Below are 23523 nucleotides of genomic sequence, written 5' to 3'. Positions count from 1 at the left end.
GCCAAGGAAAACGGGGTGCAGTTTTACTCCAAATTCTCAGACTACAAACTGGACAACAAAGATGCCCCCGAGTACGGGCACTATCAGGACGAGCAGAGAGTCAGCGAGTCTCCCATTTTCGCCCCTCCCATTAGTTAACATCCGCACTATTCTGTTAATAAGAAGGTGAAACCGGGCCGAGCCCGAGCATGCTATTTTGGCTGGGCTTGTTGTGTTGAGAGGTAGGCAGGGCTTGGGTCAGGTGGGTGGTCTCTTTGGACTGGGATGATGTAAGATTGGGGAAAATCTGTAGCACTATATGCTAAAATAGAATTGTATCGAATTTACATATCCTCTAAGGAGATCTGTTGTTACCACCTTAAAATGAATATATTGTGCGGCACAGTTAGTGCAGTAAATTATATTAGAAACAAAGTGTTTGGCTACAGATATTGCACAATAACTTCTAAACTATCTATTCGTGTCCATTAGTGCCATCGAGGGTGCTCTGGTCAAAGAATTATAAGTCACAAGGCAAAACAAGCATTGGCCGCGTGGCCATAAAAGTAACGGCCGCAAGTATTTTCTTCCCACTCAAAGCCCTGGTCTACATGCGTGGTCAGGTTCTTGGTGCACATAGCCTTGGCTGCAGCGCACAGAGACCTTACTCTGCCGCACACAGGGGAAAATAATTAGAGGGAACATTGCTCATGACTACTTCTCAACTGTCACTTTAGTGCTTTCAACTTATCAGTCCTGGCATTAGCCTCCCTATTCTCGGCATTGCCTGATCAAGCAGTTTTATTGACTATGATATTTTAGTTTTTTATTGGTTTATCTTCACTGCTCTCTGTACATTGTAAGCTTACCCTCCCTTTTTTTGGTACTACTTTACCCTGTATCTCTTCTTGAATATATTATAATTCTAATTATTGCTCTGCTCTCTGTAAGTTTGCAAGGCACTCTGATACCCACAGGGTCATGTTCATGCTACAAAAAATGTTCAAAATAGATTGCTGCATTGCGTTACTCTGCCCCAGGGAGGCGTTCCATAGGTGGAGTGTGGCTCTTCCCATGCATCCACCCATGGATTTTGGTGCATTCCAAGATTTACCGACATTGGTAGACCTGGGAATGCGTCAAAATGCTACGCCTCCCCTGATGAGGTGTAGCAAGAAGAAATATCTTTATTTCTACTCATTTTTTCCTCTTTCGAAGTGTGCTGCATTCTGTAGCACACATAGAAAGAGGAAATGCCGCAGAGGATTGTTTTTGTGCAGGAAGGTGCTTATAGCGCAGTCACCCTTGAACTAAGGTGCAAGCGTGCCTGCGTTGGCACCAGGCAGCCACGAGTTCCCTAGCACAAGGAAAAGACAAGAATGCCATGTGTAATGTTAAATACTGTACATTTCTGCCCTTTCATGAAGAGCAGCAAGGTGGCTTACTGCCCTTCATGATTTCTTGGTAAATGTGCCCCTTGTAGTCATGTTTGATGATGCCTTTACTCTTTGACATTAAGTCAAGTCAACTAGATTATCAAGACTTGCTTCCTTCATGTAAGACTGCTCAGTTGTATTTATTCCTTTCATGGTTTTTAATACTTCGTTCAAGTCACCATTGCCTTTGTGCATTCATGCCCCTACCACACCAAGCAACACACTTTATGTGCTCCAGAGTACCTGCTTTGAAGGCTCAAAGGGGACAGAACTTAAAGGCAAGACTCATACTCCCTCTGTGGCCCTGGAATCATGTCACCACACCCCTGCATGCAATCCTCTCGCTTTCTTTCACCAGGAGAGTTTACTTCAAGGCATTATGCATTGTCCTTTTGGTCCTACATGGTATTGGACCTACATTTCAACAAATAAGACTATGTCCCGCCTAGCCCAGTCACATTCTTTGTTCCAAATTAAAATCTCATCAAATCACAACTAGGCGGATCCCCCTTTTCCACATAACCAGCCAAACTCGGCACTCTCTTCTGCTTCTTGTTAGCAATATTCACAGTAAGTCTGCCTTGCTGTTGGCAGTCAAGACTTGGCTGTTCCCCCATACCTAATTCTAAATTCGTCACCTCTCAAAGAAAAACAACCAAGTGCACCCAAAACATTACAACATGACTCAACGTCCATCCTCAGTCTCTGGTTAAAGATTCCACTACGAATAGACATCTTGCTTGTGTGATGCTGGCAGGGGCGGCTCTAGGCTCATGGCGGCCCTGGGCAGGGAGCATAGGTAGGGGGCCCCGGATGAGGGGGTCAGGGTGGGGCGGAGCGGGGAGGCCAGTGAAGAGGGGGGGGGGGGGTCAGGGTGTTTGGAAGTGGAACAGAGCCGGAGGCCGACAAATCCCTGCCATGGGCCGCCACGCAAATATGTACCCATCCTCAGAGGATTATTATATTAAGGATATATATTGGTGTGGTGGCCCTTTTGTTTGGTGGCCCTGTGCAGGTGCACAGCTTGCACATGCCTAAGGCCGCCCCTGATGCTGGTCTCAGAAGCACTGCCCGTAGTCCCCTTGCATCTTATCCAATTTCCGATGCACCTCCATGCCTCATGAGGCACAAAAATGCTGAAACCTCTGCCAGTTGGCAATCCAAACAGCCATAGAGCTCTGCCAACAGCGTCCTGAGCCCTGGCACTTACCACGGCTTGACACACTCTTCCAGATTAACCCTTTGTTCTAAGAAGTAGCACAGAATTCAAAAACTATTATATTGTGCTTCAAATATGCACCCAATGCAATGGACAATAGGTGGTACTTTAAGTTATACTCCAGTGCTGGCACATATAACTCTTCTTCCACTATAGCCGCTGTGTCTTTCACACTGTACAAAAATTTAGAGCCTATCTCTTGCCCTTGCATATAAAACTACTCACACAATCTCCGTTCTTGGCGGTTTTGCACTTAAGAGATACCAGCCTTCATCGTGCACTTCTTATTTGTCATTACTGTTCCTTTCAGCACCTTTTCTCAGCCATTCCTGCTACCATATGCTACTTCTGGACCAATGCGCCACAACACATCCTCGATCCACATCTACGTTGCACTCAATCGGCAAATCAACACCCTTATTTCTGTTTATGTGTGCCCCTGTGTGTGCGTTGCTGACGTTTCTGACTCAGTGCCCACATCACTGGGCACTAGTGAAGCATCCAACCTTTTTGAAGAGCTTTACTTACTTGAATGGAAAATTTATGAGCTACTTGCATTTTCCATAAAGTGGAAACAGGTCCTAAAAGCGAACACAGGTAGTGATGGAAACCTGCCATCCCTCTGATGGGCTTATGTTTCAGACCAGACTCTTATACAGCAGATTCAGAGAACATAAAAGATTTTAGAGTCATTGTTAGTATAAGTGTGTATCATAGAACATGCATGTTTGAGGGCATGTTGACCTGCATGTGTTGATCATGTGGAACTCATGCAGTTATTATATCGGCAATATATGGTTGCCGCGATATCCCGTAAGATTGTGAAGGCATTACAGACTAAGGACAGTGGTTTACACTCAGACCTAGCCATTACTACAGTCCACCAGCAGAGGCCCCACAATGTTAGAGTCACAAGGTCAGATCACAGGCTAGCAGTAAGTTTCCCCGCCATGTTTCCCGGAGCTTGGAGGGAGACAGTCTACTGCCCCGTCTAATCTAACATGAGTGCATCCTCAGAGTTGCAGAGAATTCCTTCGCAACAGGGGTTCCAGTCACTGATACACTTTGTCTTGCACTTTGATATGTTCTTTAAAAATACTTACACGTCTTGGACTTTTCCCCCAGGGACTCCAGGATTTGCCTACAATCTTCTCCGAGTAGCTCATGAGCTACTGGTAGCTCGCCGGCTACCTATCAGCTGTTATTTATTACCCATGTAGAACCCTTCCACATTGACAAAGCCTTTTTAGGTCTCCTCCTACGCAACGCACATGCGTTGCATAGGAGGGGACCTAATGCCATCAGCAGAGCTTTTTCAGCAAAGAAGTGCACGCGTTTCATTTCTTGCAATGCAACGCGCGCACATCTTGGCGATTTCCTTTCGGGAGCTTGCAGCGCCATATGGTGGCGCCATATGGTCGCACGCTCCCGAAAGGAAATCGTCCATGCCCCCTCCCCCTGCTGCCACTTTCACTGCCGCGTGGCTTTACTGCTGCGCGGCCAATGCTTGTTTTTTAGGTCGCATCTATCTACCACAATGTGAGGCTCACTCTATCAGTAGCATGTCTGTTTCCCACCTCACATAGGTTGTGCTGTTTACAAAGTTATTCTCCGGTCACTGCTGGCTTTGTCAACTGGGAATGAGACATTGTCAACATTTTACGGAACAACCAGCGGTACATGCCTGGTGTGTATTGTGTCCATTCATTAACCTCCTACCACTGATACCTCGATTCTTGCGAAGCTGTGAATGTCACATTTATTGGACTGACATTATACTAAATCACGCAGTGGGTTTAGAACCATGCGCCTTACTTGTGCCCTTACCCTTGCAGACATGCTGATATTCAGTCTTGCCAGTGGTAAGGGGAACGGTGGTATCAGTCACACAGTCCCGGCCGGTCCTGCATCCCCTGCTTCCCTTTTCACAAAGTCAGCCTCACAGCTGTTTGGATCTCCTCAATCTGCTATCAAGAATTTTAAATGCCAATGTCTGCCATCATATGTTTAGTGAAAATATCTATGTAGATGTCGAAGTGGTTAATAACGTGTTAAACTATTTTGGCCTACATGATTTTTAGATCGATTTTCTCCAGTGTTCTATTGAAAACATCTTACTTGTTGTTTGTTCCTCACCTTCACATATTTTATGCTTTCTGCTACCTCTTTAGCGCTATTTGGCCAGAGGTAAAACACAAGTTGAAAGGATTTGTTCAGCATACATAGATAACCCCAAGAACCTCGGGACACTGAACGAATTTATACTTTCACCACGATCAGCACACTCGCACCCTGTACCAAATAGACATAACACCTGCACAATCTACAAGCTGCCTCCTCCAGCTCTCCCTCCACAAAGTAGCAACCCAGATTTCATACGTTTTATCCAGTGTCACCTTACTTTAACATTCTGAATATTTTAGTGTTGAAAACCCCTCCTGGGCTGACCAGTGCTAGAAAATGGCACGAAAAACTTTTATGTGTGGTTTTCTTTGAGCACTTCAATGACTGATGAGTAGGAAAGGGTAATTGGGAGAAAAGGCTAAGGCGAGACCTATTGGCTTTGCCAATGCTTGTTTTACATTATTTCTGGCAACCCTGCCTGATGAACTGAGGGCATCGCAAGGTGGCCACAAATAAAATCTTCCCCTGATGCCATCACCATTACAACAGCAAGAACATTCGTATCTCAGGATGATTTTCATTGAACATAAGTAGCTCTTATTGCAGAAAAGGTTTGAGACCCCTGGCCTCCGGTCTCAATCATAAACATGGGTGATCTGAGCTCACTGATTAGCAAACATACTCCAGAAAACATCATTTTTCCCACGCCCTGCAGCTTTATTGCCTCTTCTCTGCTTTGAAATTTCAGCAATTAAGAGTTTGAGGGTCCGATCTGAAATGTTTTTGCACATCTGACTTATGTGTATAAAAAATACATTTCCCCCATTGAAATCACACATCCAGATTCACGGAGCCTGGAATAGTGGATGTTTTTTTAAGTAAAATTACCTTTGCCCTGGTGAAATATATGCCACCACGGGGATGTTTATTTGGCTTACATTTAGCATTAGGGAAGGGGGGATTACAGGTGGTTCCTTTAGAAAATGCAGAGGAAACCCATAACTTGTAAGTTTGGAGATAATTTCCCTCCCTCAAAATGCACTTAAAAGCAATCATATTCTTGGAGGAGGTTTCTTTCCAGTACGGAAAGAGAAGAAAAGATCCCTATAGTCCTTCGTCTAGCTCTAGCAGGGCAATGGGATACTGCACGTGGCAAATATTTTCCCTGTAGAGAAAAACAACAATAATAAAGTTTAAGGTCTAAATCCACATTTCCGCAAGATTTACTCTGGCAGATTTTCCACCTAGTGAAATCGCTGAATGAGTAAATGTTTCCATAAATTTCTAGGATTCTTTTTAGGATTTTTTGTTGAACCGCCAAAAACTCAATCTACTCTAAATGTAGAAGGAAATCTACTCCCGTAGATTTCACTCTTTTTAATATCCCTGCTGGTAAATCTGGGTTAACATTTGTAAGTCTCAGTCCCAGCTTAAGTTACTGTGAGAGATTGTTCCTTTCGTTTCTTATCATCAAAAGATTGAACCACGCAATGTCAGACAAACTTAACTTACTGCATTTATAACAATACCTGCTAGTGCCATAGAGTGGATATGGGTATATTCCATCAAATGTTATATTGGTGCTGGGTTCCACCCCCTTTGAACTTTCCTGACTCTGTCCCAGTGCAGTGTTCTTAAATGGAGCATTTTTGCTTAGTTAAAACTATTTGGGAAGAGACACTGTTAGCATGAAAAGTTAATCCATAACCTCCCTTATTCAAGTAACAGTTAATATCCCCATTTTCTCCCATTCTCCACAGTTTTTGCAGATGAGGTGAACCCAGTGGTAGAGACGTCTGACATCACTGCGCCCGTGGGCTCCCAGACGCGGCTGCAGTGCCAGAGCCACCGGATGGTGTGGACACAGGACAGCCTGAAGGACCGGCAGCGGGTGGTGCACTGGGACCTCTACAGCATGGGTGGGGTCTACAAGGCTGAGCGGCTGGTGGATATGTACTCGGCTGGAGAGCAGAGGATCTACAGCCCCTACAACCAGGAGAGGATCTTCATGTCTGAAGCGGCTTTCTCAGACGGAAACTTCTCTCTGATAATAAGAGGTAGGCTCAGTGGGAATATCTGAAGAAGCAACGCTGCTCAAAAGGCGGGCGCCTCCACCAAGTGTCCATCCTGCTGTAGTATTTCTTGTTTCTTGTACATAGTGTAGTGTCCTGGCAATCACTTAGACAAACACTACAGGTGAAATATAACAGTGCTTTATTTTTACACGTCTGGTTCCTTTCAGGTCCCTACTCTAACTGTGTCCTTCCTGTGTCCACTCCTCCTCTTCCTCCAGCCCCCTAGCTCCGCCCACACCCAGCTACTAGACTGCACTCCAACATTACATCTCCCCCCTTGTTAACGAAATGAACTTAGCGTATAACCTATTTAGAGTTCCTGGGTCAGCCATACGAGTCCGCGGGCTGTTCGCTTGAGATACATGGACGCATCTCAGCTTGAGTTGTGTGGCCTTCTGCCTCCTCGACGAGAGCATCTTTTATTACGAGAGTACATCTTTGCACTTGCGCGACTTCTCGCGTGATGTGCATATGCTCAGCTTCATGATGGTTTTTACTCAACTTCTGAGTGATCCACTCACCTTCAGTGTCTGAGGTGCCTATGGAGAGCTCAGTTTGATATCGGCAGTCTGTCCTCCTTTGTGACTCTTGCTTATGTGACGCTCGGCCTCTTTTCTGAGGGGACGTTGTTCTGGTTCCCTTCCGAGTGCCTGCATGTATTTTTACTTCCTTTTGCCTTGTCAGGTCAAGAACAACACTGTTTTCCGGTTTCAAGTCCGGGATGCCAGCCAGTGGGGTAAGAACTGTGGAGATCATCTTGGTATGGCTTGGAGACTGATTTGCTGTCTCTGGTTGTCTCTCCCACTCCTGCTCGCACCTAGAACAGGTGAACCCTGGAACCGGCTGGGTATTTGTGTGTTTCGTTCTCATCCGATGATGACTTGTCTCTCTTGACATGTCCGGCTTCTTTTGCAGATCGACTGGTTGGTCCGTTTGTATCTGGGTGCTAATGGCCACGATGTCTGTTTTCCTTTTATAGGACCTTCGAGTCAACCTCGCTGCCCCTATCTGGGGTGACGGTGTAGTATTTGTGTCGTGATGCACCTGTGATTGATATGACAGGTTATCTGGTGGAGTGATCAAGTGTGCATTGACGTTGGTGTGAGACCTGTCGCTCTTGACGGGAAGAGTGTCCCGTGGTTCTCTGATGTGTTCGGGTGCTTGGCGCCATGGCCGTTGTCGGGCCCACGACTCTGTCGACTCAAAGGATCGGACCGAAATGCTATCTGAATCAGAGGGGTTCTCTGTCACTTCCCTCTGAGAATGTTCCTTTGAGAATGTTGCGCGTGGCCGTTGTCGGGACCACGATTCTGTCGACTCAAAGGATCGGACCGACGTGCTTTCTGAATCAGAGGGGTTCTCCGTCAGTTCCCTCTGTGAGTGTTCCTTTGGGAATGTCTCAACAGGTGGTCTTCGGAACCGGGTAGTCCGTGACGAGCTGCTTTTCACCTTGGAATTGTCTTTGAGATGCTTCTCCATGTGCCTTCGTTGGAACATCTTCAATGTTGTCTCCTTTGAGAGGTTGTTTGATGATCCTGTGCTTGTTCCTTGTGCTTGATCCCAAGCTTGTGCCTCTTCGTCCTTCTCGCCTGAGGTTAACCATCTCCGCTCTGTTTCTTCGTTGTCGCGGGGCCCATGGATGCATGGATCTTTTCTTGTTCGTTGTTGTGGAGGACCAGTCCGTCTTGTGCGATCTGTTTCTCCTTCCCGATTGTTTGGTGCTCTAACATCTCTGATCTGAGGGTGCTGTGTTCTCCTGCCAGCTGTTTCCTCAGACTCGTCTTCACTCCTTGGCGATTGATGTTCCAGCATTGATTTCCGGTGTTGACCATTGCCACCCCTTCTTCTATGGTTTGTCTTTCTCCCCCACTTGTTGTGCAGAATGCCATCTTGTCCAGGAGTGCAATCTGTCCCACTGGACGCTCCCTCTTCGTCAGAGTAGCGTGCGTCATACTTTGAATGACTCCTTGAGGGACTCCTGGGGGATGAATAACTCCTGGGAGTTGTTATTTGGATGGTTGACTCTGCGTAATCTTTGGTTGATTCTGAGTAGTCGGACGCTGAGTAATCTGACTCTGAGTACTCCTTGTCACTTTCCTTGTCACTGTGTCTCTCCCGTGTCTTTTCGCTGGTCTGCCTTCTCTCTCTCTCCTTTTGTGTTTGTTTGATTTCTGAGTTCTCTCTTCCCAGGTATCTCGAAGTTTTGCACTCAGGTGCACATCCATCAATTTGTCTCTTGATTGGACTTGCATTCCAATTTCGGCTTTCTTGATAATTTCCTTTAACGACCAATGCCCTCTCAGTATTTTGTGCTTTGTTTCGGGGTTTTCACAGCCTTCAATTATTCGGAGCCGAACAGCATCCTCATTTGTAAACGTGTTGAAATGACAGCCTTGTACCAGACTTTGCAACCGAGTGATGAAATGTGGCAATGGTTCGCCTGGTTCCTGCCGTGCTGTGTTGAAAGCCATGCGATCATGATCCACATCTGCCTGTGCATTGAGATGGGCACAGAGCTCCTCTTGGAGTCTATCATAGATGTCCGCTTCTTCTTTAGAAAATGTTCTAATTGGGCATCGGCCCCCAGGACCCACCAGATGGAGGAGTAGCACCAGACATTTTCTTTCTCTTTGCTCACCGTTGGCTTTCAAGAAATCGTCCAATGCTTCCAGCCACCAGTGGCGTTTGAGGCCCTTGATCCAATCGTCAATCTGCGCCGCTGGGGGCGATACTTCAATGTGTGGAGTGAACCATTTAGCTACGTCTCCTCCCGCCATGACAGAGGGAGATTCTGATCTGTTATAGACGCGGGGCATTGTGCTGTTCACTTTTCTTCGGGTTTTCCTTTCGACTGTTGCAAATCCTCCAGTCACATTATCTATGATATAGCCTAGTGTTTGTTGTGCTCGTTTCGGGTTTCAGTTGCTTCTGCTTGTTCAACTATGTGGTTGTCTCTGCTTGTGTTTTAGCTTGAGCTTGTTTGTCAGTTCTTCCTTCGGTTCACTCGTGTTTGGTCAACATTGCACCCTTGAATGTATCCATGGTTAGTGATAATGTTGGGTTTCACTTGCTTGTTGTGTGTGTTTATTGGCTACTTCACACTTGCTTTGGCTCGTGCTCGTTGCTGATTCCGTTGTAATTATTTATGCGTTGACTTTATTTATGTTTGCTTGTTGCTTCCTTTATGTTTGATTATCGATTGACCATCACCTTTACTCATGCTTATTCGTCTGTTACTTGTGGTGATTCAGCTTCTTGCATCTGTCAATGTTTGTTGATCTGATACTTGTTTTGCCTTGGCCACTGTTTGTTTACTATCTTTGTCAGTTCTTGTTTGCTGGATTTTCCAATGCTTGTTTATTTTCCTTTGCCAATGCTCGTTGATTTGCATGTACCAATGTTTGTTTCTCTTTGCATGTATCAACGCTTGTTTCTGTCCATGTACCAATGCTTGTATGCTCTTTGCCAATGCTTGTTTATTTGATTTTGTCAGTGCTTGTTTGAATCGTCTTGCCAATGCTTGTTTAGTTGTTCTTATCAATGTTTGTTCTGTAGTTGCTCTTCTCTCTTGCATTCGCCTGTGCTCATTTCCTCATCACGCCTCTTGCGTTTGCTTGGGCTTGTTCTCTTATTATGCTACTTGCATTTGCTCGTGCTTATTGGTGTCCACGTGTTGCTTCCATCTATCTCTTGCATGCGTCTATGCTTGTTTCTTACCTTTGCCAGTGTTTGTTTACCTCTTTGGGGCAGTCTGGCCTGTCTTCCTTGTGTTCGTGTGCTCAATCAGGCACTTCCCATTTGCCGCTGCTTGTTGTTTAGATCTCTTCTCGTTTTCTTTGCACTTGCCAGTGCTTGTTGATCTCTTTGGGGGCTGTCTGCCACTTATATTCCAAGACTTGACTTGTGCTGCTGATCACCCTCGCATTATCCATTGGAGCCACATGATGCCTGATTTAACAAGCATTAGAAATGCAATAGGTCTCGCAGCATTAGAGTTAGTGCTTTTAGAATTGTTTATGGGTTTTTTTGTAAATCTTTAGCATGAGGTTGAGGGTGAGTGAGGGTGAGGGGTTGAGGGTGAGTGAGGGTGAGGCTGAGGTGTTGAGGGTGAGGGTGAGTGAGGGTGAGTGAGGGGTTGAGGGTGAGGGGTTGAGGGTGAGTGAGGGTGAGGGGTTGAGGGTGGGTGAGGCGTTGAGGGTGAGTGAGGTGAGGGGTTGAGGGTGAGTGAGGGTGAGGGTGAGTGAGGGTGAGTGAGGGTGAGGGTGAGTGAGGGTGGGTGAGTGAGTGTGAGTGAGTGTGAGTGAGGGTGAGTGGGGGTGAGTGTGGGTGAGTGTGGGTGAGGGTGAGGGGTTGAGGGTGAGTGAGGGTGAGGGGTTGAGGGTGAGTGAGGGTGAGTGAGGGTGAGGGGTTGAGGGTGAGTGAGGGTGAGTTAGGGTGAGGGGTTGAGGGTGGGTGAGGGTGAGTGAGGGTGAGGGGTTGAGGGTGGGTGAGGGTGAGTGAGGATGAGTGAGAGTGAGGGTGAGTGAGGGTGAGGGGTTGAGGGTGAGTGAGGGTGAGTTAGGGTGAGGGGTTGAGGGTGGGTGAGGGTGAGTGAGGATGAGTGAGAGTGAGGGTGAGTGAGGGTGAGGGTGAGTGAGGGTGAGGGTGAGTGAGGGTGAGTGAGGGTGAGGGTGAGGGTGAGTGAGGGTGAGTGAGGGTGAGGGTGAGTGAGGGTGAGTGGTTGAGGGTGAGTGAGGGTGAGTGAGGGTGAGGGTGAGGGTGAGTGAGGGTGAGGGTGAGTGCGGGTGAGTGAGGGTGAGGGTGAGTGAGAGTGAGGGTGAGGGTGAGGTGTTGAGGGTGAGTGAGGGTGAGCGTGAGGGTGAGTGAGGGTGAGGTGTTGAGGGTGAGTGAGGGTGAGTGAGGGTGAGGTGTTGAGGGTGAGTGAGAGTGAGGGTGAGTGAGAGTGAGGGTGTGTAATATCAATACATCTAAGTCACGTACATACAACACATATGGCATTACAAATGCTATAGGTGTCACATTTGCGAAAGCTAAAACTATTGGCATTGCAAATGACAAAGCTATTAATTTAGCTATTTTCAAAACCAATACATAAATACAACATTTTTCATTTACAATACCAATAGCTCAAACGTTCCTAATGCGAGACCTATTGCATTGCAAATGCTTGTTGTGATCCTTGTAATGTTAACACCGGACCAGTATTTTGGTGCAAGATTAAGTGAAACGTGTGAAATTTAAACATGAACTAAATCGCTGACTTGGATTACCTTAACGTCTTTTACATTCATTGTTCAAAAATCAATCAGTATTATGTGTCAGTAAAATTAAGGACATTAATATAGGAACTCGATTCAATGTCTGTTTTTAATTACTAATAGGTCTGAGACCCGGAGGAACCCAGCCCACTGACAGGGGAAGGTGATACTGGTATGGAAACATGGACGAGAGAAGGGTCACAAGATAAAACTGGGAAGGCGACAGTAACATGCACACTGGACCATGAAAAGTCTGTCACTGGGACAGGCCAGAGAGGGACACGTGTACTATGAGACACTGGACCGCACACAAACACCCCTGATACAAAACCTCAAAAATAGGGGAAACCCACGAGCAGCAGAGAAAAATCTGCAAAATAAATTACCAAACAGCACCAAGATGGCTTGCAAATGGCGAGCACTGTGCTACGATAAAAAAAACGTGCAACATTATAACTTTCTCTCCCAAACACACGAGCACTTGTAGTAAGTACAGCTGGAACATTGCTGGCTTGCACTAGAAATGGAACATGGCTCACTTGCAACAGAAGAGCTACCTTACTCACTGGCAGTCTGGCACCAGAAAGGATAAACTGATCGCTGGCACCAGAAATGTAACATTATTTACATACACCAGAAATTGTGTATGTGCTCACGTGCATCAGAAACTACACAATACAGTGCAGCCTTGATGATATATTCACCCGTGGGAAGCACGACTAGCTCAACTGCTCACACACAGCCACCAATAGGGGGACGTACAAAGATTACATATTTTACTCACCCACACTCGCCTCCCCAATTGTGTAGGTCTTGCCAGAACCCGTTTGACCGTAAGCGATCACGGTGGCATTGTAGCCCTGAAAGAAAGACTGCACCAGTGGTTGCACGCAGGTCGAGTACACGGCCTCCTGGTTTGGGGTCTCAGCCCCAAAGACTTGGTGGAAACGGAAAGTGCGGTCCCGTCCCAGAGTGAGCTCCTGCGGTCCCACCCGCAGACAAGGCTGGTGTCCACGGAGCACCTCTACGGGCAGCAGCGGCCGCACACGCACAGACACCCGCACTGGACTGTCATCTGCTGGAAGCTTCAGACCCATGGCGGCGTAGTCAATAACCAAGAGGAAGAACTTTTAACATCCCCAACTAGAAGAGAGATGCCGGCCCTAGTCCCAAACAACACAGTCGATGAACTACCAATCCAGCCCCGTAGACATGGAAGACAGACTAAACCAAGAGGACGACAAACAAGGCGAACACAGTAGAAGAGAGACTATTTATGGCTTTCGAAGCTAGACTAACTAAGGCTCAGGACAGCTGATGAACCACGCCATCGCTGCAAAATACAGTTGCAAGTTTTGGCCATTTGAATTTTAAATAATTTAAATGTTGTACTTTAAATCTGTTGACACGTTTTGCGCAATATAAAGATGCTATCACATCACAGGAATAACGGATGCCTATTTCTATCAACATTCAGAGAAGTTTGTATTCATTCCCTGTGCTTAAATTGGAAACAAGCCTTTCACCGTAACACGGCGGGCAGGGGAGGGGGCGGGCAGGGGAGGGGGCGGAGAGGGGAGAGGTGCGACACGGCAGGCAGGGGAGGAGAGTAGGAGGAGGAGGGGGGAGGAGAGTAGGGGAGGCACGGCCTAGCGGCAGGCAGGCAGGGGAGGAGAGGAGGAGGGGGGAGGAGAGTAGGGGAGGCACGGCCTAGCGGCCGTGCAATCAAGTAGTGAGGGGGCGGAGCTGGGGGAGGCTGTGAGAGAGAGTAGGCAAGGCAGGCGGCTGGGGGCATGTGCACGCGCATTTAAGCTCAATGCGCATGCGCATTGAGCTTAAATTTCTCGTGCACTGCAAGGAATCGCCACGATTCCTTGCAGTGTGGATAAAGAGCGGATAAGTGCCAATACTCTCGCCTTGCTCGATGCGCATGCGCATCGACAGGCGAGACCTAAAAATGGCCGCTCCTTCACTTCACAGGGGATGTCTCCTTGAGTTGTCTGACTCTAAAATGGCCGCCCGCATCCCACGAGGTCTGGCTGTCCCTGGCCCTTCTCTCCCTTCAGGGCTCCATTAAGGACTCACCCACGGTCGCGGTCAGCTTCAGCAGCGTCGCTGTTGTGTTTCCGGCACCCCACCGTCAGGTAGGCTCGGGATCCGCTCCCGACTCGTTTTTCTCCGCGCCCTGGCTATTCCTCACGCATCGGGCGAGAATTTGCTGCTCGACGAGCCAGTCTTCCTCTTGCCAGCATCCACACGATCTCGGCTCTGCCTCCCGCTTCACTCGGGCACTCACGCCGCACCGCAGACTCGGGATTGGGCTCCCGATCTCTCTGTCGCTCTATCGTAGCCCCGGGACCACTCGAGGCGCATCTTGAGATTTTGGCGCGAACCGCGCTCCGTTTCAAATCTGCTTCTTCCCGCGCTCGACCAGGCTGCGCTCAATCAGGCTGCGGGACTCCACGCGAACCATGTATCGCGGAGCACTCACCACTACAGCTGGTCGCTTTCCTGCGACGGCGATGTATTTCCTTTGGGGCTCGTGTGTCGCAGCTGCGAATCTCCTCGCACGACGCCCAGGGACTGGACACTCCTCGTTGGGGTCCGGGGAGAGCCCACAGCTCATCCCACCCTCGTCGCCAGTTGTAGTGTCCTGTCAATCACTTAGACAAACACTACAGGTGAAATATAACAGTGCTTTATTTTTACACGTCTGGTTCCTTTCAGGTCCCTACTCTAACTGTGTCCTTCCTGTGTCCATTCCTCCTCTTCCTCCACCCCCCTAGCTCCGCCCACACCCAGCTACTGGACTGCACTCCAACATTACACATAGCAGGAAAGTCCTCCTCTTAATGCCATTTTCCCTGAGACTGCTATTTGCCCTTTTATTTTTTTCATACCTGAGGTTAGAGGATTCACGTGAATTATGAAATCTTAAGCATGTGATGGGGGAATGAACTGGTGTTGCAAAATGAGTATCTAGACACTTGAGATGCTGAAAGAGGGCCCAGGTAATTCAAATCAAAGGTGATTGCAGGCCGCTGTGGAGCCAAATTCCAGTACTTGTATAGCGCAGGAATCACCCACGAAGGGGTATCTCGGCCCTGGGGGCCGTTGGGAAGATTAAGTGAGCTATTGCCCATGGTGCTGGACAGACCCCTGCCACAGGAGCCAGGGATCGAACCATGATCCCCAGCATCCAGCATCAGTCGCCCTGGCCACGGCGCCACACCTCTCCCCGAGCTAAGTTTAATAGATGACTGTATGTCATCATAAACACCATGTATTGGGCTTCTACAGCTATATAGATTGGGAGATTCGTTGGCATGGTTCACCTGAATTGTAGATGGAAACTCTGCACTGGGCTCTGGTGTTCCTGTGACATGGATTCATGCTATAACCTTCTCCAGACCACACTGACTGTCTGCCTTCATTTGCCAGTGCACCTTACATGCACCTTACATGCATATATGATGCTTTCTTCTGGATCCCAAACATCAAACGTGCTCACCAAGGAACAGGGTCCATGGGATTCATGCATCTTTGTGATCTACTCGAACATACCCTGATGTGTAAACGCACAGGAATTCCTCATTCTTGTAACAGACTGTTTGCAAATAGCTACAGCTTTGGAACTTGTTATCCATAGTATTTGGTTCTGCTTTCTCCAAGGCTTGTCTTTTTAACCTAACTGCTCTCAGTGTGTGCTCTAACCATTACAAAGCCTGTTCGAAGGTACCTGGTGTAAATCATACTGGCATCTTTGATAACCCACTGGGCTTTGAGTTGCAACAAACGCAGAGAGCGCAATGCTAGTTGGAAGCATGCACCGCATAATAGCAGCATCTTGACACAGGTAGAGAGGCGCTAGAAGCCAGAGCACATATCTGAGTGAGAAGAGTAGCAGACAGAAGCACAGACTTTACCAGAAACCAAGGACCACCATGTCCTCCGGTCTGTAGTGATATAAAGTACTAAATCCTGATAACTTTCTCTGAAGCACATTTTTCAGAGCAAAAAATAAAAAAACGAGTTGTCCTTTGTACATTGTTGTCCTAGAGTCGATACTTCATTGTTACACGTCTCCTGTCCATGTTCTCCACCTATTGTGCCTAAACACATTTATTGTAATGTACGCAGTGTCACACTATCAGCTTCCGAGAGACGCAAGCTGTCACGCATTCAATTAATACGGGTAATGGGAATGTTTCATAACATAACATATTCCCTGGTTTTGAAAAAACATAATTTTGCTTATCTACTGCCTAGCCACAATATAGCCTGCACCCTGGAGCTGGCAGCACACATGATTTTGTAGGTATATGACAACAAAAGTACAACAGAAGGTGATGCAGCTGACTGTACACCGTAACTCGAGGAAAGGGCAATGCTTAATTTGTAAAAAATAATAAGTGCCAGGGCTCTCGTCAGGAGGCCACTGCAACTTGCATCACACAATTCCCCTGCAATGCTGCCAATGAGAGTAACAGCACAATTACTAACCATCCCACTCCTACAAGTGTGCCAATTCGGACTATTTCAGGCCCACAAAGCTATAAGAATGGCTTGGACGGCAAGTAATAGTCATTTCAAATGTATATTGAATGAATACTTGTTGTTATGATCACCTCTAAATTAGCCAGACACCTCCACCTTCTGGCAGACTGTCACAAGTGCCGGTGTTGACAATTAAATGCAGGTGCTGGGCGTCGGAAACCACCTGCACAAATTAAGCACTGGTCAAGAGGGAAGCTGTAGTGCTAAAGAGGCAGAGCAACACGTTGCTTTCTTTCCTCTTTTCAGTGAATTGTTAACATGTGCTCGGCACTGCAGTCACCAAGCGATGTCTTGACAACCCACCAATGACCCCAGATGCAGAAGTACAGCACATGCTAACTCACATGCGTGGACCATATATGGAGGGGTGCTCAAGCCAAAGAACATGTGGTTTAGAGAGGGATGTAACCTTCTGAATGAGGAGGCTGACTGAAAAGGTGGTGGTTAGAGAAAACAGACAGTGTCTAGTAAGAGGAAATACGGTCTAATGATACGATTTCAGGTTTCAGGAAGGCCATGCAGTCTAATGGGAGTCATCTTTGATGAGAAAGTGTGGTGGATTAATAGGAAGTGAGGTTGTAAGCTGAGCTGGAGGTACGTTTTCACGTGATGAAATTTGTTTGAGCGAAGAAGGTTGTGGACTAGCAATGACTTGTCTCTGTGGCTGCTGAACCTTTGCAGAAAGAGCAGTGAGTTACTATGTGAAGGGGTGGAGCTAGAAGGGATGCTGTCAAGCAAGAATTGTGAGATCGAGTGGAAAGGTGATATGTTGTGAGAAAGGTAAATCTATTGAGAATAAATGGGGCCTTGTGGACATAGGTAGGCTGTATCATCTTAGTAGAAAGAACTGTGGTGTATCTAGCAGGCTTACGAAATAAGATGTGGTGTGGAATGAGGCTTTGTAGTAGTTTTTTGAAACAGAGTAAATCCATCTATCAATCAATCAGAGATTTATAAAGTGCGCTACTCACCCGTGAGTGTCTCAAGGAGCTGTCTTGCAGCCATCTATGCAGAGGGGATATTTTTGTGGAAAGAGGTGTGGTGATGCAGTCTGGTGGAAAGAGGTCCTGTGTGACATTCATGGAAAAAGGCGTGATGTGATAACAACATTTTAAAAGTGTGGTTCGACAGTCGTGTAGAAAGAGGTGCATTGTGGCAGTTTTGTGGAAAGAGGTTTTGTTGGAGTTCAGTGGAACGAGATGTTGAAGACTATGCCGGTGGGCATTCTTGTGGAAAGAGGAATGATATGTCAGTCTTGTGGAAAGATGTGTGGTGTGGCATTCTTGTGAAAAGATGAGTGGCGTGGCAGATTTGAGTAAAGATGTGTGCTGTGGATGTCTTGTGGAAAGCGGTGTGCTGTGGCAGTCTTATGGAAATAGGTGTGGTAGCCGTCATGTAGAAAGAGGTGTGCCATGGCAGTCTTGTGTACAGAGTTGGTGTGGCGGTCATGTGGAAAGAGGAATGGTGTGACATTCTTGTGGAAAGAGGTGTGTGGTGTGGCAGTCTTGTGGAAAGGGGTGTGGCATGGCAGTCATGTGGAAAGAGATGTGCTGTGGCAGTCCTGTGTACAGAGGTGTGGTGGTGGTCGAGTGGAAAGAGGTGTGGTGGGACATTCTTGTGTACAAATGTGTGGTATGTCAGTCTTATGAAAGTAGGTGCGGTTTGGCCATCATGCGGAAAGAGGCGTGGTTGTTTCATGAAAGTTCAATTCTTAAGGCTGTCAAACTACTTATAGGCTTTTGAATCCTGTGAGTTTGGACCCAAATAATTAACATAATTGGTTGAGAAATATTGTTTTCCACCCATAAGGTCTAAATTCAGTACTCACCCAACGTCTTATTTTGCTTTTTTTAAGATGTCGCCCAGAGTGATCAAGGATACTACCACTGCAGCTTACACCACCACTACTGCCACGTGTATGAAACAGTGATTGTTCAGCTCAACGTCACTAAGTCTGGTAAGTTAGCACTCAGTGGGCCAATGACACAGTGGGGAGGGGAGATGTATTCACGGTCGGAGTTGGTGTGGTCAGCAAGGCTTACCTTGATTGTTGCAGGAAACCCACAGTTGAGACATGAAAGGGCAGGTGTCTCTTGTGCTCCTAGTATTCAAGGAATGACAGCCATCTTAACTCGGATGATGTCAGAGCGATAAGGCTACCTTGTCTTCCGGGTTTTTACCATGGCCAAATATATGATTTCAAAACTGAAAAAATGGAAACTCTTAAAACACCATGGGGCATATTATCAAGAAGGGCGTTGAAATAATCATTGCTTTAGCGACAGGAAACTGCCGGTAAAGCGGTGATAATGGGCTTGATAATATGCCCTTGAGAATTCCAATAGAAGCCCATGTTCACATCAGAACATGGGCTTCTATGGGAATTCACAAGGGCATATTATCAAGCCCATTATCGCAGGTTCCTGCCGCCCAAGCGGCGATCATTTTGACGTCTTTTCTTGATAATATGGCCCCATATGAGTACGCACCCTCAAGCCACTGGGGAAAACGATCTTCTGAGGCCCATCCAAGTGCTTCCAAGGAAACGCATCCTGCTTGTTATTCTAAACCCACTCAGGTGGATTGGATCATCCATACATTAGCGATAGATTATTGTCATCTAAATGGCACGGCAGCCAATCTTTACTGCTTGTCGGTCTCCTTGGATCCACCTTCAGTGCTTTGAAGAGGCCACAGAGTGGCATAAGTATCACCCAAGTAACAATAGTGATCAAATATCCTTCTACTTCTCACTTATGGCTTTATGATATTTTTCCCTTTACTCATTTACTCCTTCCCTTCCCTGAGCTCCTTTTCACTGTACTGTGCATAAGCAGCCATGTAGCAGTGTAAGTGTCGTGCTGAAAATCGTCATGATGTAGCATCACATGTCCTCCTCATTGTCATCTATGACTCTTTTCCTGTTTTCTTTTCCCTCATCCCTTCTTTCCTCACCTCTCTTGTTTCCTCCTGTCCACCCTCTCTTTCTTTTCTCCTCTCGTGTAGTGCCTGGAAGCAGTCACAGGGTGGATGGTGTAGGTACCATTCATGCAACCGATGTAGCATCACAGTCTCTTTTTTCTCCTCTGTGCTTACTTGCCCCTTTTCCTTTTTTTTCACCTCTTACTTCCTGCCACTTCCACACTTTCTCCCTTTTGGTCTTATGTTTCTTATAGAGCCTATAAGAGAGCCCAGGGTGGTGTAAAGGTGTTTAAACAAACAAGCATTGGAAATGCAATAGGTCTCGCATTAGGAAAGTTTGAGCTATTGGTCTTATAAATGATTTTTTTTTTATTTATGTTTTTTTTTAAAAATAGCTAAATTAATAGCTTTGTCATTTACAATGCCAATCGTTATAACTTTCGCAAATGTGACACCTAGCATTTGTAATGCAACATGTTTTGTATTTACGTGACTTAGATGTATTGATATTACAAATAACAATGGCTTTTAATTTTTTTAAATAATTAATACTTAAATAATTTATTTAATTTGTAATGGCACTAGCTTAAACTTTTGTAAATAACTTTTGTGAAGATTATGTTCAGTGTTTTTTATTGTGACGAAAATCGTGACACCTATAGCATTTGTAATGCAACATGTTTTGTAGTTACGTGACTTAGATGTATTGATATTACAAATAACAATGGCTTTTAATTTTTTAAAAATAATTAATACTTAAATAATTGATTTAATTTGTAATGGCAATAACTTAAACTTTTGTAAATAACTTTTGTGAAGATTATGTTCAGTGTTTTTTATTGTGACGAAAATCCCAGAACAGAAGTGAAATATTAACATCTTTTTGTGATTTGTAATAAAGCGTGAAAGCTTGAAAACAGCTTGAAACATTGAAAGAACATATTTGAACCAGTGATGCTGTGGTTGCTCTGAGTGATGCTGTGGTTGCGCTGAGTGGCGTGTGCATCGGTGGAGCTTAGTGGGTGCATTGGTAGAGCTTAGTTTGAGCATCGGTGGAGCTGTGTGGTTGGTGCATCGGTGGAGCTGTGTGGTGGGTGCCTAGGCGGAGCTGTGTGGTGGGTGCATCGGCGGAGCTGTGTGGTGGGTGCATCGGTGGAGCTGTGTGGTGGGTGCATCGGCGGAGCTGTGTGGTGGGTGCATCGGCGGAGCTGTGTGGTGGGTGCATCTGCGGAGCTGTGTGGTGGGTGCATCGGTGGAGCTGTGTGGTGGGTGCTTCGGTGGAGCTGTGTGGTGGGTGCATCTGTGGAGCTGTGTGGTGGGTGCATCTGTGGAGCTGTGTGGTGGGTGCATCTGTGGAGCTGTGTGATGGGTGCTCATGACTTACAGTCTGCATGCAGTTTCTTAATGCTGATACATAGGTCACTGTCACTGTGCTATAATAGAAGACTTGCCACTTACGAGCAGTAAGTTACAACATTATCTCAGCTTCAAAAGCACGGGTCTGCTTACTTCTCTAAACAAAATAATTATCTGTGACGTCACCTGCATGGTACACTAGGTGCAGGAACATTAACCCTATATGCTACTGTATGAGTCAAAATTGTGACGGAGTCGAACAGACCTCTCTAACCATTAGAGTTATATTTTAATTTTAAAACTGCGCTCGTCCAGCAAAGTTCTCTAGCATTAATGTCAGTAATGGAAATCAACTAGCTGAAGTTTTATGGCTAAGCCCCTCGCGAGGCGGCGAGGGCCATGGAATGTTCCAGAGCCTGGTTGCGCGTTCTGTGGCCGGTCTCACGCTCCACTTCCGCCGGTGGCGCTTGTCCAGCAGACGCATGGTGCTCAGCCTTGGGCCTGGGATGGACAAACACGTCTTTTGTTTCAAGAACAGCTCTGTCACCGCGCTCCCAGGAAGCAGTTGAAACATTGTGCTGATGGGAAGCTGGAAGAGAGGAGACCCGGGGCAGTGATGTAGGGAAGTCACGTGTTAGACAATACGACCCTGCCCTCGACAAGGCCTCGCACCAATGGCTGCAATAGTGACTGCCAGGTAAATATCACATTTACAAGCAAGCACAAAGAAAGCCACTCTGACAGTGCTGGCTTTTATAGAGCTGCATCCCTGGCGGATATTCCGAAAATAAGCAAACCAAGATCGAATGTTGTACGTGGAGGGAGTCATTTGGTTTCTCGCACTAGCTTCTTGCACTGCTGTGCTGAAAGTATGTGTTAGTTATGTAATCACCTTTAAGATATATGAATTGTGCTTTATTGGAGTAGGTCCTATCGACACCTGTAAGTAAAATGTAGTAAACTCAATTCCAGGAACTGGGTAATTAGTATCAATGAAATCAGGCGGGCAACTAGAACCAAATTTCGGGGGGGGACAGAAACTAACGAACAGCCATAGAAAGATCTCAACAGCAACAGACTGAGGCAAAGACAGAGACAGGTAGTAACAGAGAGTTGGCAGAGACGTACAGAGTCAGAGAAAGAAAGAGACTGGCAGGGGCATGGAGGCAGAGTTTAGAAGGAGGTAGACAACAAGACGGAGGGCATTGCTGTGGGGAGGGGGGAGAAGAAATGCGACACAGCCGCAGCAGGGGGCGGAGCGGGGAGAGCGGCGATGAGGGTGTGAAGCAGCAGGGGCCTTTGAAGTGAAGCTAAGCTTCACTTCAAAGGCGAGGCAGGCAGGCAGGCGGCTGGTGGCATGTGCACGCGCTTTGTAGGGCTTGCGCTTGTGCAATGACCTAAAAAGCACATGCACTGCAAGGAATCGCCAGTGGAATCGCGTGCTTGGTTAAACGCTGTTTAAGCCCCTATAGTCTCGCTCCGCTCAATGAGCATGCGCATGAGAGGCGAGACCTAAAAACACAACATTTAAGTTATTGTGCAGTCTCGGTGTGAGACCATCCGGCCCATCTTTCAAAGGCTATCCTAAACAATAAAGGTTTTGGTTCAAGACAAACTTTACAGATATCATAATTCAGGAAAACTCCTGTTAAAATGTAATCTGTGCAACTGGTGATAAATTTCATGGGACGTTTGCCATGAATTACTGAAATAAGACCAACAAGGACTGATGAGGCATCCGCCCCAGACCTGGTTACGGCAGTTCCGCCTGGTTACACTGTCCATAGGCAGGTTAGGGTGAAAAACAGAGGTGGAGGTCTGGCCAGCATAATTAAAGATCAATTTGAAATTCGTACCTCCCCCATCCCAGCCTTGTCATGTGAAGCCCTACATTTTATTATAAAATTCACTCCTTCCTTCAGTTTTAAGGGAGTGCTTCTATACCGACCTCCGGGGTCCAGAGCAGCCTTCCTGACTAATCTGGGGACGATAACTGAATCTATAGCCACAGATGAGTCCATCACTGTCATGGGCGATTTTAACTTCTATCTCGAACAAAACTACGATAAGGACACTATCTCCCTCACATCAGACCTAGAATTAATAGGTCTCAGGCAATTGGTTGACGCCCCAACCCATCAAGCAGGACATACGTTAGATGGCATATTCACTAACATCGAAAATCTACATGTGACCGACATTCTCCCGATGACATGGACGGACCACTCGGCCATATTCATTAGCATGACCATTAAAGACTCGCTGAGTAAAAAGACCCCTCACCTTAAGCCTGGTCCTTTCAAAGCTTGGAAGGATTTAAATTACGATAGCTTAAACATACTATTAACTAAACTCAAACCGGATCTATCCAACGATCCCAGTGCTGCTACACATCAATTCCACGAATGGCTGAGTGTCGCCACTTCGCAATTAGTACCCACTAAGTCCCATTCTAGAAACAGGAGTACCCCGACTGCCCAATGGTACACAAAAGAATTAAAAACACAAAAACAACTAACGAGGAACAGGGAAAGGCATTGGCGACGAGCTTATGATAGCGAAAGTAAGGATAAATACAAAGATGCCCTAGCCACTTA

At 46.6% G+C, this 23523-nt stretch overlaps 1 protein-coding gene across 1 annotated transcript in view; it reads left to right on the top strand.

The window, feature by feature from the left end:
• MXRA8 (matrix remodeling associated 8) overlaps nt 1–23523 on the top strand; it is a 178085-nt gene that overhangs the window by 90102 nt on the left and 64460 nt on the right. The window contains exons 2-3 of the mRNA XM_086921439.1: nt 6519–6815; nt 18504–18605. Of these exons, the coding sequence (XP_086777565.1) occupies nt 6519–6815; nt 18504–18605 (399 nt within the window). The remainder of the gene's footprint in view (nt 1–6518; nt 6816–18503; nt 18606–23523) is intronic.

Source organism: Lissotriton vulgaris, chromosome 5, assembly GCF_964263255.1.
Source record: "Lissotriton vulgaris chromosome 5, aLisVul1.2, whole genome shotgun sequence".
NCBI lineage: Eukaryota > Metazoa > Chordata > Amphibia > Caudata > Salamandridae > Lissotriton > Lissotriton vulgaris.
The sequence above is the reverse complement of the archived record's forward strand: the minus strand, read 5'-3'. Positions and strand labels throughout refer to the sequence as shown.